Source organism: Capricornis sumatraensis, chromosome X (genome assembly GCF_032405125.1).
Source record: "Capricornis sumatraensis isolate serow.1 chromosome X, serow.2, whole genome shotgun sequence".
NCBI lineage: Eukaryota > Metazoa > Chordata > Mammalia > Artiodactyla > Bovidae > Capricornis > Capricornis sumatraensis.
The window spans coordinates 28732069-28746792 of NC_091092.1; the positions used below are offsets into that span (position 1 = coordinate 28732069).

At 52.0% G+C, this 14724-nt stretch overlaps 1 protein-coding gene across 1 annotated transcript; it reads left to right on the forward strand.

Annotated features, from left to right (window-relative positions):
- The first annotated feature begins 291 nt into the window (after positions 1-291).
- ELF4 (E74 like ETS transcription factor 4) lies at positions 292-14689 on the forward strand. Its single transcript, XM_068962084.1, has 8 exons — positions 292-414; positions 4528-4699; positions 5097-5189; positions 6811-7002; positions 7833-7916; positions 8005-8197; positions 8864-9241; positions 10066-14689. The coding sequence occupies exons 1-8, from the start codon at positions 343-345 to the stop codon at positions 10868-10870; spliced, it is 1989 nt and encodes a 662-aa protein (XP_068818185.1). The 5' UTR covers positions 292-342; the 3' UTR covers positions 10871-14689.
- Positions 14690-14724: the final 35 nt, after the last annotated feature.

The following is a 14724-nucleotide window of genomic DNA, read 5'->3' on the forward strand; positions in this document are numbered from 1 at the left end:
GGGCACCAAGGCTCAGCCCTTCTGTTCCCACTGTCTTCCCCTATTCCTGCCATCCCTCTTCTGGCAGTCTGTCCTGGGAACAGGACCCAAGGAAGGTGACTGGCTCACTGCCCCCATCTCTCCCTTCTCCGTAGGTCACTCCTGCACTTGGGCCAGCCCAGCATGCAGCCTTGAACCTGGGTTAGGCCACCGCCTACTCCAGTTCTCTACAGCCCCTGTTGTACTGTGACTCAAGGAGTAGGTGCTAGGCTCAAGGTATCTGAATAGCATCTTTTCATCAAGGAAACACCACGGCTCCAGTGGGCCCTGCAGGCCCCACAGTCAGCTCTCTGACAAGACAGCATGGCTGTTGCCCTGCAGCCCAGTGACCTGATCTTTGAGTTTGCAAGCAACGGAATGGATGACATCCACCAGGTATGGCCCCAGAGAACAGAGCCTGGTCAGCTGGCACAGATGATCAGATAGGTACAGACAGGCAGGCAGATAGCTGGCCGGCTGGCTAGCTACCAGTCAGCAAATACTGATCAAGCACCTACTAGGTTCAAGCCATGGCGGCGGTGGGCCAGGCAGACTGTGCCATCAGCTAGTCCCATGTGGCCAGGCAGTAGTCATCAGGTGGTCACTTAGTGAGCTGGTTTGGCCAACATGCAATTACAGGGCACACACAGTTTCCAAGTCAGCCAAGTAGCTGCTATGCACACTAGCTGATCTGTCAATCAGCAATGGGGGGCTGAGTGCACACGTGTACGCTGACCTTCATGTGTGTTCTTTGGCCACTTCACCCCATGTCACAGTGAGAAAGGTGCTGAGACAACCACACAGTAGGACGGAGAACTGCCAGCTGGCACCGCAGGGTACAGTCCATCCCCTGGCACCTTCAGACTCCTGTCCTAGCATGGTTGACAGGCCTTTCCATAACTGTCTTTTCAACCACCATCTAAGGATTCAGAATAAACTGGAAATTGGGTCCTCTGGTCAGAGGAAATTGGAAACTAGGACAAAATTCTGGCACTCAGGCCCCTGCTGCTGCATACCTTGCCCAGCATCCTCCTTCCACACACTGGAGAAGAGGAGGCAGCCAGGTACTGCAGAAGGAAGGGAAGATTAGTGGTCCAAAGCCCTGAGTTCTGATCCCAGTGTGGCCACAGTGTCTCCTGGGCAAGACCTGTCCCCTGCCCTATCTGGCTGCCATCTCCCCATCTTCATCAAGAGGAGGTCCAGCTGGATCATCTCCCAAGGGCACCCCAGCCTAGTCAGATCCCTGTGAGGACAGGAAACTTCGTCCTGTCTCTAGTGACCAACCAAAGGCTGCCCCCTAGTGGTCTTGGAGCACACGGTGCTTTCTGTCCTGCTAGATGGTAACCTAAAGTGGCTCAGTTTTATCCAACACCTCTGGCATGCCTAGCCTCCTGAAACAAGGGAAGAAAAATCTAACCTTACCTGGGTTCTCAGTGTGGCTAGTCATCTTTTACTTGTTTCTAGACCACTCAACAATTCTTTCTATTCTTCCTAGAAGCTGCTCTTCCTAGAAGCTGTTCTTACCTCCTGAACCCACAGCTGCCCCTCCACCCTCTGAGACAGCCTCTTCTCCAATCCACAGCGGAGCTCAAAGCCAAGGATGCCCTCACTTTCCCTCCTCCCTCCCTCTTAGCAACAACATCACCTGTTCTTATTTCCTTTCTGCTGGCCTGGGAGAAAGAAGTGGCCCTCTTCCTTCCAAGGGCAACACCTACCCCGGGGCTTAATCTGTTCTCTCCTGCCGCCTTCCAGACCTCACACCATCCTTCACCTCCTGTCTTTCTTGTGTCTTTCACACCTCCCAGACCTCTCTCCTCAACCTAGAACATCTTCGTGTCCCCCTAACCCTAAGAGAAACCCTCCCTCCCTTCTGCCCGCCTCTTTAACATACCACCTCCTTAGCTCTGTTCTTCTCCCCAGTGTGACCTCCATCATCTGGGTTTATGTTCTCACCTCCCTTCTCTCACTGTTTTTAGGAAACACTTTTTGTTGCAAAATACAGTATGAATATAAAACAGATAACCTGTAATTGAAAAGAATCTGAAAAAAATATTTTAAGAATAACTATAAAATTAACACTCATTAACTCACCACCCAGGTTAAGAAATTAAATGTTACTAGTCTCCTAAGGGGCTTCCCTGGTGTTCAGATGGTAAAGAATCCACCTGTAAAGCAGGACCTGGGTTTGATCCCTGGGTTGGGAAGATCCCTTGGAGAAGTGAATGGCAACCTAATCCAGTATTCTTGCCTGGAGAATTCCATGGACAGAGGAACCTGGTGGGCTACAGTCCATGGGGTCACAGAGTCAGATATGACTGAGCGACTAACACTACAATAGTCTCCTCGGAGTCCCTGATGCCTAAAGCAAATAATCAGAACCTACTGTATGCCAGACTCTGTTCTAAGTGCTTTATGTACATTGATCCATTTAAACAACCCTATGTGGTCAATAATATGATAACCCCAGTTTTATAAAGGAGGAAACGGATACACAGAAAGGTATCTTGCCCAAGATCACACTGCTCATAAATGGCAGAGTTTGGTCTCAAACCCAGGCAGTCTGGCTCTAGATCAGCATGGTCCAGTAGAGTTTTCTGATATTCTAGAAGTGCTCTTAGCTTCCCTGGTGGCTCAGATGGTAAAGCATCTGCCTGCAATGTGAGAGACCTGGGTTCAGTCCCTGGGTCAGAAAGATCCCCTGGAGAAGGAAATGGCAACCCACTCCAGTACTCTTGCCTGGAAAATCCCATGGACAGAGAAGCCTGGTAGATTACAGTCCATGGGATCGCAGAGTTGGACACGACTGAGCGACTTCACGACTTCACTTCATTTTAGAGCTGTCTGTCCAACACAGTAGCCGCTAGCCACTGGTGACTATTTAAATGTAAATATAAAGTTTTTCAAGATTAAAATTCAGTCCTTCAGTTGCATCAGCCATAGTTCAAGTGCTCCATAGCCACATGGCCCCATACTGGACAGCACAAATCGAGTGAAGTTGCTCAGTCGTGTCCGATTCTTTGCAATCCCATGGACTGTAATCTACCAGGCTTCTCTGTCCATGGGATTTTCCAGGCAAGAGTACTGGAGTGGGTTGCCATTTCCTTCTCCAGGGGATCTTTCTGACCCAGGGATCGAACCCAGGTCTCCTGCATTGCAGGCAGATGCTTACCCTCTGAGCTACCAGGGAAGTCCCACAGACAGCTCTAAACTCTGGCCTTAATCACTATACCCACCTGCCTGTCTCCCTTCATCCGTCTTCTCTGAGACCCCAGCACTCCCCTGAAAATGCTCTAGCCAGGTGACTGCCCAGCAGCCAAACCCAAAGGCAGTTTCATCAATTTTTATTCTTCTGGATCCTTCAGGAACATTAGGTAAAACTGAGCATTCTCATTCCTTTTCCATGAAGAAAGAATTAATAGCCCCATGAAAGAAAATTCAGAAAAGTAGAAAGGGGAAAAAAAATCACCTGTAGTCCCACAACCAAAATATAATTATTATGAACATTCCAGTACATTTCCTTCTATAAATAATTTTTAAACAACAGTTGCAATCACACTTATTTTAATTTTTATTTTTTTCACACATTTTAAAAATTTACCTTTGTTTGATTTTAGAATAACTGTGTCCTCTAGGGGTCAAATTCTCAACCTGATGATTTTACCCACTCTCAGTGATGAGCTCATGGATACATATTTTTGACTCCTTGATAGGTATCTCCATTTTAAATATCTCAATGGTACCTCCAACTGACCATATTCAGACACTTGCTCTCTTATCTTTCTCCAAAAACCCACTCCTCTTCCTTCTGGCTTCCCCCTTAACAAGAACAGTACCCCCATGCGCCCACCAAGTCAAGCCAGAAATCGGAACCCTCTCCCCCATCCAGGCTCTTACCTTTTTTAAAAAAAAATATTTTATTTTATTTATTTGGCTGCATCAGGTCTTAGTTGTGGTGCGTGGGCTCTAAAGCTCGAGGGCTTAGTTGCCCAGCTAGGGTGGATCCTTAATCACCAGAGCACCAGGGAATTCCCAGCCCTTAACTTTTTATGTCTCTAATTCCTCTGTTCTTCCATCTTCATTCCTACTCTTATCATCACAAACTGAGCCCTAAGATGTTCACGATCTGAGCCCTTGACCCTGTTACCGAACCCTGAGCGTAGGTTGAGTCCCTCAGCTTGCTATAGATTGAGCCCCTTGCCCTTGCTATTGACAAATCCTTTCCCACTGGTTTCAGAATGAGCCTAACTAACCCTGGCCACAGGTTAACCCATAACTGTAACCAGTTACAACTGCCTGCCCTTGGTTGAGTGAAGGTGGTACAGAGCTAACCCATTTCTACCAATCAGGACCCCACTAGTGAGTTTGGACCCAGAGCAATGTCATGCCCTACAAAGAACAGCCCCTGAGGGATCCAAGGGTTAGGAATTGCAAGAAGGGCCAGATTCTGGTACGGAGGGCTTCCTGGGAGAGGTGGGTAGGCCTTGAACCAGATCGCTGTCTTCTCCATAGCTAGAAGATCCCTCCGTGTTTCCAGCTGTGATTGTGGAGCAAGTCCCCTACCCCGAATTACTGCACCTGTACTCAGGCCTGGAGCTGGATGACGTTCACAATGGCATCATAACAGATGGGACATTGTGCATGACACAGGATCAGATCTTGGAGGGCAGTTTTTTGCTGGCAGGTCTGTTTCCTTCCTGGGCAGGGAAGGTGTGGAGGAGGGAGGGGTTCTGTCTTCAGGTAACAGTAGCCCACTGAGGCTTCTAGTGACCCCATGCAGCCAGGAGCAAGGCCCCCAATAGTTGGAAATTAGATGGGGTAACTAGGATAAACAGAAGGTAGTACCACTGTAGAGAGGAGAAAGCCAGCTAAATGGATCCATGATCTCTGAGATGCAGTGGAACAGTGAGGGGAGACCAGCTCTGCTGGGATGGGTGTAGAGAAAGGTGGAGAATCAGGGTGGGAGGCATGCTGCTACCTTCCCGGCTGCACCTGGGCTCCTTAGCCTTGTTCTGGCGGCACCCACTGCCCTATGTCCTGAGGGAATTTTCTTCTCTCCTAACCATGGAACCTGGCACCAGATGACAATGAAACCACCTCACAAACCGTGTCAACCACTGAAGTCTTGCTCAACGTCGAGTCTCCCAACAACATCCTGGATGACAAGCAGATCTGTGAGTTTGAACTGTGGCGCCTCAACTCGCGGCAACACAAAATTCCATTTAAAAATATCACATCTGCATATTGGATTCTCAGGGGCCTGTGTGTGCGGGCTAATGTACCCACACCACCCCTATACTTGTTAACATGCTCTTGAGCTGTGCGTGGAGTGGGATGGGGCAGAATGGCCCTTGCAGACGAGGAGGAAGATGGAGTGACTTTTTATAACTTCTTATAACCAGGTTGACTGGTTATTTTTTCCAATTTTTAAATTACAGTAAAATACACATAGGGCTTCCCTGGTGGCTTGGTGATAAAGAATCTACCTCCCAATGCAGAATACACAGGTTTTGATCCCTGGGTCAGGAAGATCCCCTGGAGGAGGAAATGGCAACCCACTCTAGTATTCTTGCCTGGAGAATTCCATGGACAGAGGAGCCTTGTGAGCTATATAGTCCATAGGGTCACAAAGAGTCAGACATGGCTGAGCGACTGAACAACAAACTACACATAACATAAAATTAAGCACCTTAACCATCTTTCAGTGTTTGGGTCTGTGGTATTAAGTATATTTGTTATGTTGTGCAGCCACCATCATCCTCTCCAGAAATCTGCATTTTGCAAAACCTGAAGTCTATTCCCATGAAACACTGACCCCTCATTTCCCCTTCCCCTCAGCCCCTGGCCACCACCGCTCTACTTTATGTCTTAATGAATTTGACTCCTCCCGGGACCTCAGATGAGCTCAAGTGCACAGTATTTGTTTTTTGTCGGGGGACTGGTTTATTTTACTTAACATAATGTCCTCAAGGTCCATCCACGGGTAGCACCTGTCAGAACTTCCTTTTTTAAGGCAGAATGCTATTGGCCAGGGTAACGTCAGGCCGCTCTGCTGTCTCGCTGAGCTCCCAGGATGACTGAGCCAGATGTGGCTTAGTTAGAAATGCACCGGGCTGGATCCTCCTCATCCCTTCCCTGTTCTAGGAGGTTGGCCCCTACCTCCTGCGATGGCCCCTGAGGCAGGCTCCTCCCCCAGCAAATACCCCCATCCAGGCATCTGCCATGACTCTACAGGAAGATTCCTGGCTCCAACTGACCTTCCAAGGAGGTGCTGGGATACAAGGTGGCAAAACAGCCATGAAGCTGCAGGTTCCAATTCCTCATCCCGCCTCTGGCACTAATTTTCACTCAGGATTCAACAGATATTTACTGAGTACCCTCACATACCAGGCATGTGTGACCCTGGGCACATGCCCTGCCATCTCTGGGTCTCAGTCTCCTCATCAGGGCTAAATGAGGTCTAAGGGCCCTTCTGGTTGTAAAATGAGTAGATGACTAAATGAAGGTTGCCCTTTTCCCTGGGTGTCACCTGGAACTTCCCACCACCAGCGGCGGGCTGCACATGTGCGTGCTGTGATTGGGGCCAGCTCGTGCCCACAGCTCTGCAGATGTTTCCCCTCCTCTTGCCGTGAGACACAGGAGGCATTTTCAGATGTGTCCTGTGTCTGGGGCTGTGGGGAATGACGCTTCGCCCTCACACCCACCCCCCAGGAACCCACTGTTCTCTTGAATATGGGGAGACCACACTCCTACCGTGTCCTGGGCCCACGCCCCCTCAGGCCTTTCTTCTTGCAGTTAGCACCTCCGAAATGCTTCCAGAGCCAGACCCTGCTCCAGCCATGACACTGCCCAACTACCTATTTCCTGTCTCTGAGCCCGACGCCCTGAACAGGGCTGGTGACACTGGTGACCAGGAGGAGAACTGTCTGGAGGAGAAGGTCCCCAGAGAAGAGAGCGCTAAGAAGACTGGAAAATCAAAGAAGAGAAGTAAGATGGGGGAGGGGGGCAGAGAGTGTGTGTGTTTCTTCCAGGGGCTGGGCAGTAGGAGAGGGCTCAGGGAGACCATGGCTAGAGGTGAGTGCCATGCTTTACAGACATATTCAGAGCATAGCTCTCTGGTGTGGCAGACAGATGGAAAGTCCTACCTTCTGGAAAGCCGGGCTTCGTCAGGTAGCTTGCCTAAAGCCTGACATTTTCCAGGCCACTCCTGTCTGCCCAGCAGATATGTAAATGCTTATTAGCAAGCCCATGACCTCAGTGGGTTGAATCCTGCACTGAGTGTTCAGACACCAGCTTTGGCCCCCTGGCCAGTTCCTGGCCCTCTGGGGGCCTCTGCCTCACTCTCTGCTCTAAGCTTCCTTCTTGGAGCTTACGGAGCCGAGACTGTATATGGTAGAGAACTCTGGGCTTTTGCAAGCCCCATGTTATTGATTTACTCAGATGATGGCTGGTCGATACTGCCGTGTCAGTATGGCAGCCAAAGCCTGGTGCCACACTTATCTGCACAACAGGCATGCCTTCAGACTGCCATTTTGTTTCAAAAATTAGGTGAGGCAGATTCTGTGCTTGTAAAGGTGACTCATTGCTAGCACTCCATGGCCCCACATTGTTTGGGGCCTGAAATGCAGGTGGGCCCTTGGGTGGGTGGAGCTACCTGAGTGCGATGCCTGTGGAGTGTGACCCCAGGCCTCCAGCCCCGAGGCAACCTGCCTCTTCCTTTTCGCCGGGTGCCCCTCAGTTGGTAAGCACCTGGGCCCTCTGTCTCGGGAGCCCAGCCCTGTAGCCTCAGCCCACTCCCACCTTCCCCCCACCCTCAGTTCGGAAGACCAAGGGCAACCGCAGTACCTCACCTGTCACTGACCTCAGCATCCCCATTCGGAAGAAATCGAAGGATGGCAAAGGTACAGTGGGGAGGCGGGTGAGGTGGGAAGGGAGCCGGCGGGGGTGGGTGGGGTCTGGGCACCCCATCACCACCCTGCTGCTCTGTAGGCAGCACCATCTACCTGTGGGAATTCCTCCTCGCACTTCTGCAAGACCGGAACACCTGCCCCAAGTACATCAAGTGGACCCAGCGAGAGAAAGGCATCTTCAAGCTGGTGGATTCTAAAGCAGTGTCCAAGCTATGGGGGAAGCAGAAGAACAAGCCTGACATGAACTATGAGACGATGGGCCGGGCACTCAGGTAGGAGCCCCTGCCCAGAGGGCTCCCCAAGCTTCTTCCTCTGTCCCAGGAGCCCCTTGCTAAGGGGCCTCCAACTTTCCCTGAAAAGATCATCAGGCTCTGTGTGGGTGATGAGTAAGTACCTTGCTCCTCCTGCGTGGGTCATCTAGACACTCTTCTGAGGAGCGAATTCCTGGGCCCATTCCCGCAAGTCTCCTGTGACTCTCCCATTTGCTTGCCCCCCAGCCCATTTCCCAGGTCCTATCTGGGAGGGACAGTCCCCTTCTTCTTGTGTTTCTGTCCTAGCCTTTTCTCTTTTTAGAGTGGAAAGAGGATTTCAGGGCCATCCCCAAGAAGGGCTTCCTTCACATTCTGCAAGCCAGGGACTGAGGAAGATGGGTCTGACTTACCCACAGTCGGTCTCTCAGGCTGGGGGATGGCTGAACCCCCATCCTCCACCCCCTCCCATCCTTCACTCACCCCATCCTCTGTCCCAAAGCAGCATGAGGGTCAGCATTGGAAATCCCCTTTCATGGACTCTTTGAGTCATCAGAGGGAGATCTCAGAAACTTCATAAAAGCCTTCTAAGTCCAAAGTGCCCCTTCCCTTGCCCAGGGCGCCCATCTGCATCCCCCCCACCGGCCCTGGAGGGCACTATGTTCCTGACACTCCCCGCTCTCTGCCCAGATATTACTACCAACGAGGCATCCTGGCCAAAGTGGAAGGGCAGAGGCTGGTGTACCAGTTTAAGGAAATGCCCAAGGACCTGGTGGTGATCGAAGACGAGGATGAGAGAAGCGAGGTCACAGCCACATCCCCTCAGGCCTCTGCTCCCTCCACCTCCTCTGGCGGCAGCTCCCGGAGAGCCAGTTCCCGGGTCTCGTCTAGAGCTGTCCCGCAGGGCAAGGGCGACACTTCTTGGGAAAAGCCGAAGGTGCAGCACGTTGGTCTCCAGCCATCTGCGAGTCTGGAATTGGGATTGTCTGTAGACGAAGAGATCCCCACTACCTCCGCCATGCTTGTCTCTCCACCAGAGAGCCAGGCCAAAGTCACCAAAGCTGTGAGGTAAGGGCGCCCAGGTCGTTCCGAGTCTTCCCCTAGGGATGGGGACATTTTCAGCTTCTTGTAAAGCTCTGCTCTGTCTCTTACTCCCGGGACCCTCACAGCATCCCTGGGAATCCAGTGGGACACTCGTGGCTTAAAAGAGGGAAAAGTGACTTGACTGAGGTCACACACCAAAATAACAAATGGCCAAGCCAGCCATTGACCTGGGGCGTCTTCTGTTGCCAGCTGGGGCTACTCCTATTACCCTAGGGTGCTCCCCAAGAACCTCCACTCCTGGGCCCATCCCCACAAGTCTCCTCTACTCCAGAAAAGAGGCAGCAGAGAAGGTGCCCTTCTGCCTTCCTCAGGCCCTCCCAAGCCCACCAGGCAAGCTCTTGTTACTACTCGTCCACACTAAGGCTCCTCCAACTTTCCCTGAAAAGTCTGGCCTTTGTCTGGGTTATACGTGTGTACCTATTACTATGCTGATGTGGGCCACGGGGATGCTCTTCTGAAGAGGGATGTCAGTACACTACAGCGGTGATAAACACAATCTCTGGAGGCAGAAAGCCTAGGTGTGTCCCTGTTGCTGGCTGTGTGGTCTAGGGCAAGCTACATAACCTCTCTGTGCCTGTTTCCTCATGCAGGAAAATCAGATTGTTAACCTTATTCAACTCATGGGCTGATCAGAAGATGGAGTGAAATCCCACATGCGAACCATTTAGAATGATCCCTGACCCAAGCTAAGGCCCCAACAGTGGCTGAAACACCTTCCGCTCCATTCCCCCAGTGCCCTCCTTCCACGCCTCCTCCCTGAACCAAATGTGCTTTCTGCTTCTCCTCAGTACTTCTTCCGTGCCCAGCAACATCCACCTAGGAGTGGCCCCCGTCAGGTCGGGCTCGGCCTTGACCCTGCAGACCATCCCGCTGACCACAGTGCTGACCAACGGGCCTCCTGCCAGTACTACTGCTTCAACCCAGCTCGTTCTCCAGAGTGTTCCACCTGCTTCCACCTTCAAGGACACCTTCACTCTGCAGACCTCCTTTCCCCTGAACACCAGTTTCCAAGAGAACCAGGTGGCAGCACCGGGGGCTCCGCTGATTCTCAGTGGCCTCCCCCAGCTTCTGGCTGGGGCCAACCGTCCGACCAATCCGGCACCACCCTCAGTCATGGGAGCTGGCCCAGCGGGGCCCAGCTCTCAGGCCCCTGGGACTGTCATTGCAGCCTTCATCAGAACTTCCGGTGCCACCGCAGCCCCTGGGGTCAAGGAAGGGCCACTGAGGTCCTCGTCCTATGTGCAGGGCATGATGACTGGGGCCCCCATGGAGGGCCTGCTGGTTTCTGAAGAGACCCTGAGGGAACTCCTGAGGGAGCAAGCTCACCTTCAGCCACTTCCAAGCCAGGTAGTTTCAAGGGCTTCCCACAACCCAAGCCTTCTGGGAAACCAGACTTTCTCTCCTCCCAGCCGCCCCACTGTTGGGCTGACCCCAGTGGCTGAACTTGAGCTCTCCTCAAGCTCAGGGTCCCTGTTTACGGCTGAGCCTAATATAAGCACACCTGGGAGCCTGCTGACTAGATCCCCAACCCCAGCCTCCATCTCCCCATTCAACCCCACTTCCCTCATTAAGATGGAGCCTCATGACATGTAAATGGAGGGGGTCGGGGAAATGTGACTGCCAGGCAAGGTTGAGCAGCATTTGTACACGGACTTCCTCTGAGACTGACCGAAGCAGCACACCAGCCCTTACATTTCAGCAGGGTGTCAATACACCAGACCCCATGCCCCACCCCTGCCTGGTGTCACCATGGCCAAGACAGGCCCAGTTGGAGCATCCCTGGTGTCAGACCATGGCTTTCAAGAGTACTAGGGGATATGCTCTTGTTGGGGTAATGGGCTGACTTGCTGATGGAGGCAAACCTTCTGAGATGTTTGTAACCAGGGCTGGGGTAGGGGCTTCATGAGAAGAATCTTTTCACCTGGCTGTATTCCACCGTCTTCGTTCCTTCTGCAGAGTATTTACTCTCCCATATGTGAATAGCTCTGTATGTATTTGTGTGTACTTGTGCGTCTGTATCTCTGTTTCTTTGGTGAGGACGGGGCTGTAGCTGTGAGGTCTTCAAGGGTGTGTGTCTCTTTGGGGGTCAGCCACAGAGATGGGAATTTTCTGTTTTGAGGGAAAGCATTCTCCCATTTCCCTTTGTACAAGCCAAGATTCGGTTGTTCTGAGACTATGGGGTACAGGCTGGAGCCCCGAAATCCGGAGAGATGTCACAGAGCTGGGGTAGGTCTGGGGAGGACAGCTTTGATGGGTGTGTTTGTTGGGGAAGACGGAATTGCAGGGGACAAAGAGAAAGCCATGTGGGATAAAACCCTGAAGAGAGGGAAGGAATTCAGCCCTGTGGAGCAGCCCCGCAGGCTAGACTGAGGTCTTCTTGGGCTCAGCCTCATTGCCCACCAGTCATTTGCTAGCAGGCCAGATCCTTAATCTCCCCAGAGTGCTTTGCACCCCTCCAGGGTCAGACTCAGCCACAAGGCCCCCAGGGGAAGGGGACTAAATAATGGATGTTTGCACCCAGGGCTTTGGCTGTAATTCTAGCCTTCACGGCCACCTTGCTCTGCATCCCAAATCCTGGCTTCCCTCTTGATTAATTTCGCCCCTGCCATTTCACTGCTGGCAGGTGGTGCAGGGGATGTCGGGTAACCACATGCTCGGGGTCTGCCTCTGTCCCTGCTCATGCCTCCTTGCTGGTCAGCCTGCTTTCTATTCCCCTCACAGGTCTGCCCACCCACCCACTCCCTCTATGGCTGCAGTCGACCTCCTCCAGTGGGCCGAGGTCCTGGATGGCCAGCCTTCTCACTTCACCCTGACTCCTCCTCCACGAAGATGGAGTGTGAACCTGTGACCCCCTGTCCTTTCTATCCCTCCACATGCCTTCCTTCCACCTTTCCTCTTTCTGAGAAGGGAGTCAGCCAGTTAACTCTTAAAGTCCACCCCTCAGCTGGGGGCCTTGATCCCCTCCGCTCTCTCTTCTATGACTTTGACTTTGTCTCTCCTGCCAGGTTTGGGAGCAAGGCTGAGAGCTCTACTATGTCAGCCTTGGAAACAGTGATAGGATCTAGTGAATGTGGTTACTGTGAATTGGTGCCTCAGGACCTTTGCTGTGTCCTTGACACGAAACCAGCCACTTGACCTCACTACCTCCCCTGGTTGCCCTTCTCTCTCTCCTTCTGGTCACTGCCAAGCCCATTATCATGCTCTGTCGCCTCTTAATCTCCCCCTTCTCCACCCTGGGAGGGAACCTTGTATGGTTGTGCGGGTGTATTTCTCCCATGTCTCCAGCACTTGGCATTAATGTCCCTTTTTCTAATAAAATCAGCTTATGATGACAGTTTCCTGGTGGTGGAGAGCAAAACATCTTGAGAAAGGGTCACCTTTGAAAACAACTTTACGGAAAGGTGCCACATGGCTTAGGAGTGGCCCTGCCCCCTCACCCAAACCCCATAGAGCTCTTCGTCTGAAGTCACTGATACCCTGGAGGTGATGTCAAATTTCTTCTTCATAGTTCTTGGCCCCTTGTGAGCCCTCACAGCACATGACACTACTTCCCTTTCCTCCGTACCCTCTGTGCCCTTGCTAGCTCCACATCTACATTCACTGTGGGCACCCCACGAGCCTCAGCCATCCTGGCTCCAGTGAGGCTCTTCGGGTTGGGTATGGAATCTAGGGGCCCAGCCCCTACTCTGGCTTCTGGCTCACATTTCTGCTGGATAGTTCTACCTAGATGCTTGTCAGGCCCTCAAAGATTGTCCCTCTATCAAAAATGGATTTTTGGAAGTCTTCCAACACACAAAACCATTCCAGACAAAAAGGCCGTCATGACTTGCCTATTTCTGTTATTGTCCTGACCTTCTAAGCTTGACATTTCAGAGCCATCTGCTGGCCGCGTTCACTTGACCCTGCCCCATCCTCATTGCCTCAAGTCTGGTGTGATTTGCCACATCTCTCCAATCCAGCATTCTTCCACACTTGCAGAGAGCCTCCAGCCTTGTGCAGCCTCCCCCAGAGCTTATCCCCTTCCCTGGACATATCAGCAGCCCCCCAGTGTGATCTGAGTCACCCCCTCCAATCTGCCAAGGCACCAGCTCTATTCTTCCTCTGCCAAAAAGTCTCTTGGGGCTCCTCACTGCCTACAAATGGGGGTGATACTCAAAATCCTTAACCTCCAATCTGTTCTTAGCGGCTGGGCATTAACCCTTTATTGTCTGACTCACAAGGCAATCCAGGGGTCCTGGAGGAGGGATGGGGGAGCACTTGATGGCTCAGGGCAGTTGTTCCAGGAGTATTTTGCACTTCCCCATCACGTCCTAGCCTTCTTCCCCATTCACCTCCCACTGCTCCCCTGGCCCCTTGTATTGCTCCAGTCAAACGGATGGATTCGCCAACCTTTGCACGTGCTTCTGTCAGAGTTGCCTATCTCTGTACTTTTTTCTTCCTTCTACTCAACCACAATGCTCTTCCCACCCCGCTGGTGCTGCTGCTGTTAAGTCACTTCAGTCATGTCCAGTTACGCCTATGCGACCCCATGGACTGCAGCCTACCAGTCTCCTCCATCCACGGGATTTTCCAGGCAAGAGTACTGGAGTGGGGTGCCATTGCCTTCTCCGTCCCATCCCGCTAGTACTCATCAAATTATACCCATCCTTCAAGGCTCAGTTCATGGATGCTGCCTCCCCAGACCAGCCTACCCTTAAGTCAGTTCATTTGAGATGTGTTGCAAGTGCCATTCTTTGGTAACTGTGAGCAGCCTGTGACATCGCCTCTATAATAATCACAAACTGTTACTTAAATCTTCAATGGCCTGGACTTATGTAGCCTCCCCAGTTAGTGTGTTACCTTCTGAGGGGAGTGGGACTGTGTCGCCCGTAGCAGGGCATACTACGAAGCATCTAGCAAGCATCAATGGACGGTTACTGATTGAGCTGGTGAGAGAGAGGGACCAAAGTGAGGTAGGTGACCTCCGACCTCCCCTCTGCACAGACACTCACCCCGGGTGCTCCACTGCCCAGGGCCGGCCCTCCCTGGCTCAGTGCCCTCATGGTACCCCCACCCCACCCCTGGCTTTAGCACCCAAGAGTTGTTACTACTTTGAACATCCCCTGCCTCTCAAGAAACTTCCCTGTCCAGTTTCTTTCCTACTCAAAGTGTTAAATTAGCTAAGCTGATAAACTAACCTGTGCTGATGTAGTTATGGGAGAGGGCTAGAGGAGAGCCTCAGGAGATAGGTTCATTTCAACCAGGGTCATGTAGCAACAGCACCCCTGCCTTTGCAATAGTTTGATGGAGTCAAGAGACTGGCTCCTTACCCCCAACAGCTGATGCATTACTCCCTCCTCTGAGCTCCCACAGCACTTTGTATATACCTCTTATTGTAGCACTTAGCACATGGTAGCGCCTTAGCTATGTGTTTATGTATGTTTCCCCTCCGATAGACTGTGAGCTCC

What these genes read in the sequence shown, in the direction of transcription:
- ELF4 (XM_068962084.1), top strand. Translation starts at nt 343, where the DNA reads ATGGCTGTTGCCCTGCAGCCCAGTGACCTGATCTTTGAGTTTGCAAGC. An exon ending in GGGCAGTTTTTTGCTGGCAG is followed by an intron (nt 4,700 to 5,096) that starts GTCTGTTTCCTT and finishes ACCTGGCACCAG; the next exon opens with ATGACAATGAAACCACCTCA. An exon ending in GAAATCGAAGGATGGCAAAG is followed by an intron (nt 7,917 to 8,004) that starts GTACAGTGGGGA and finishes GCTGCTCTGTAG; the next exon opens with GCAGCACCATCTACCTGTGG.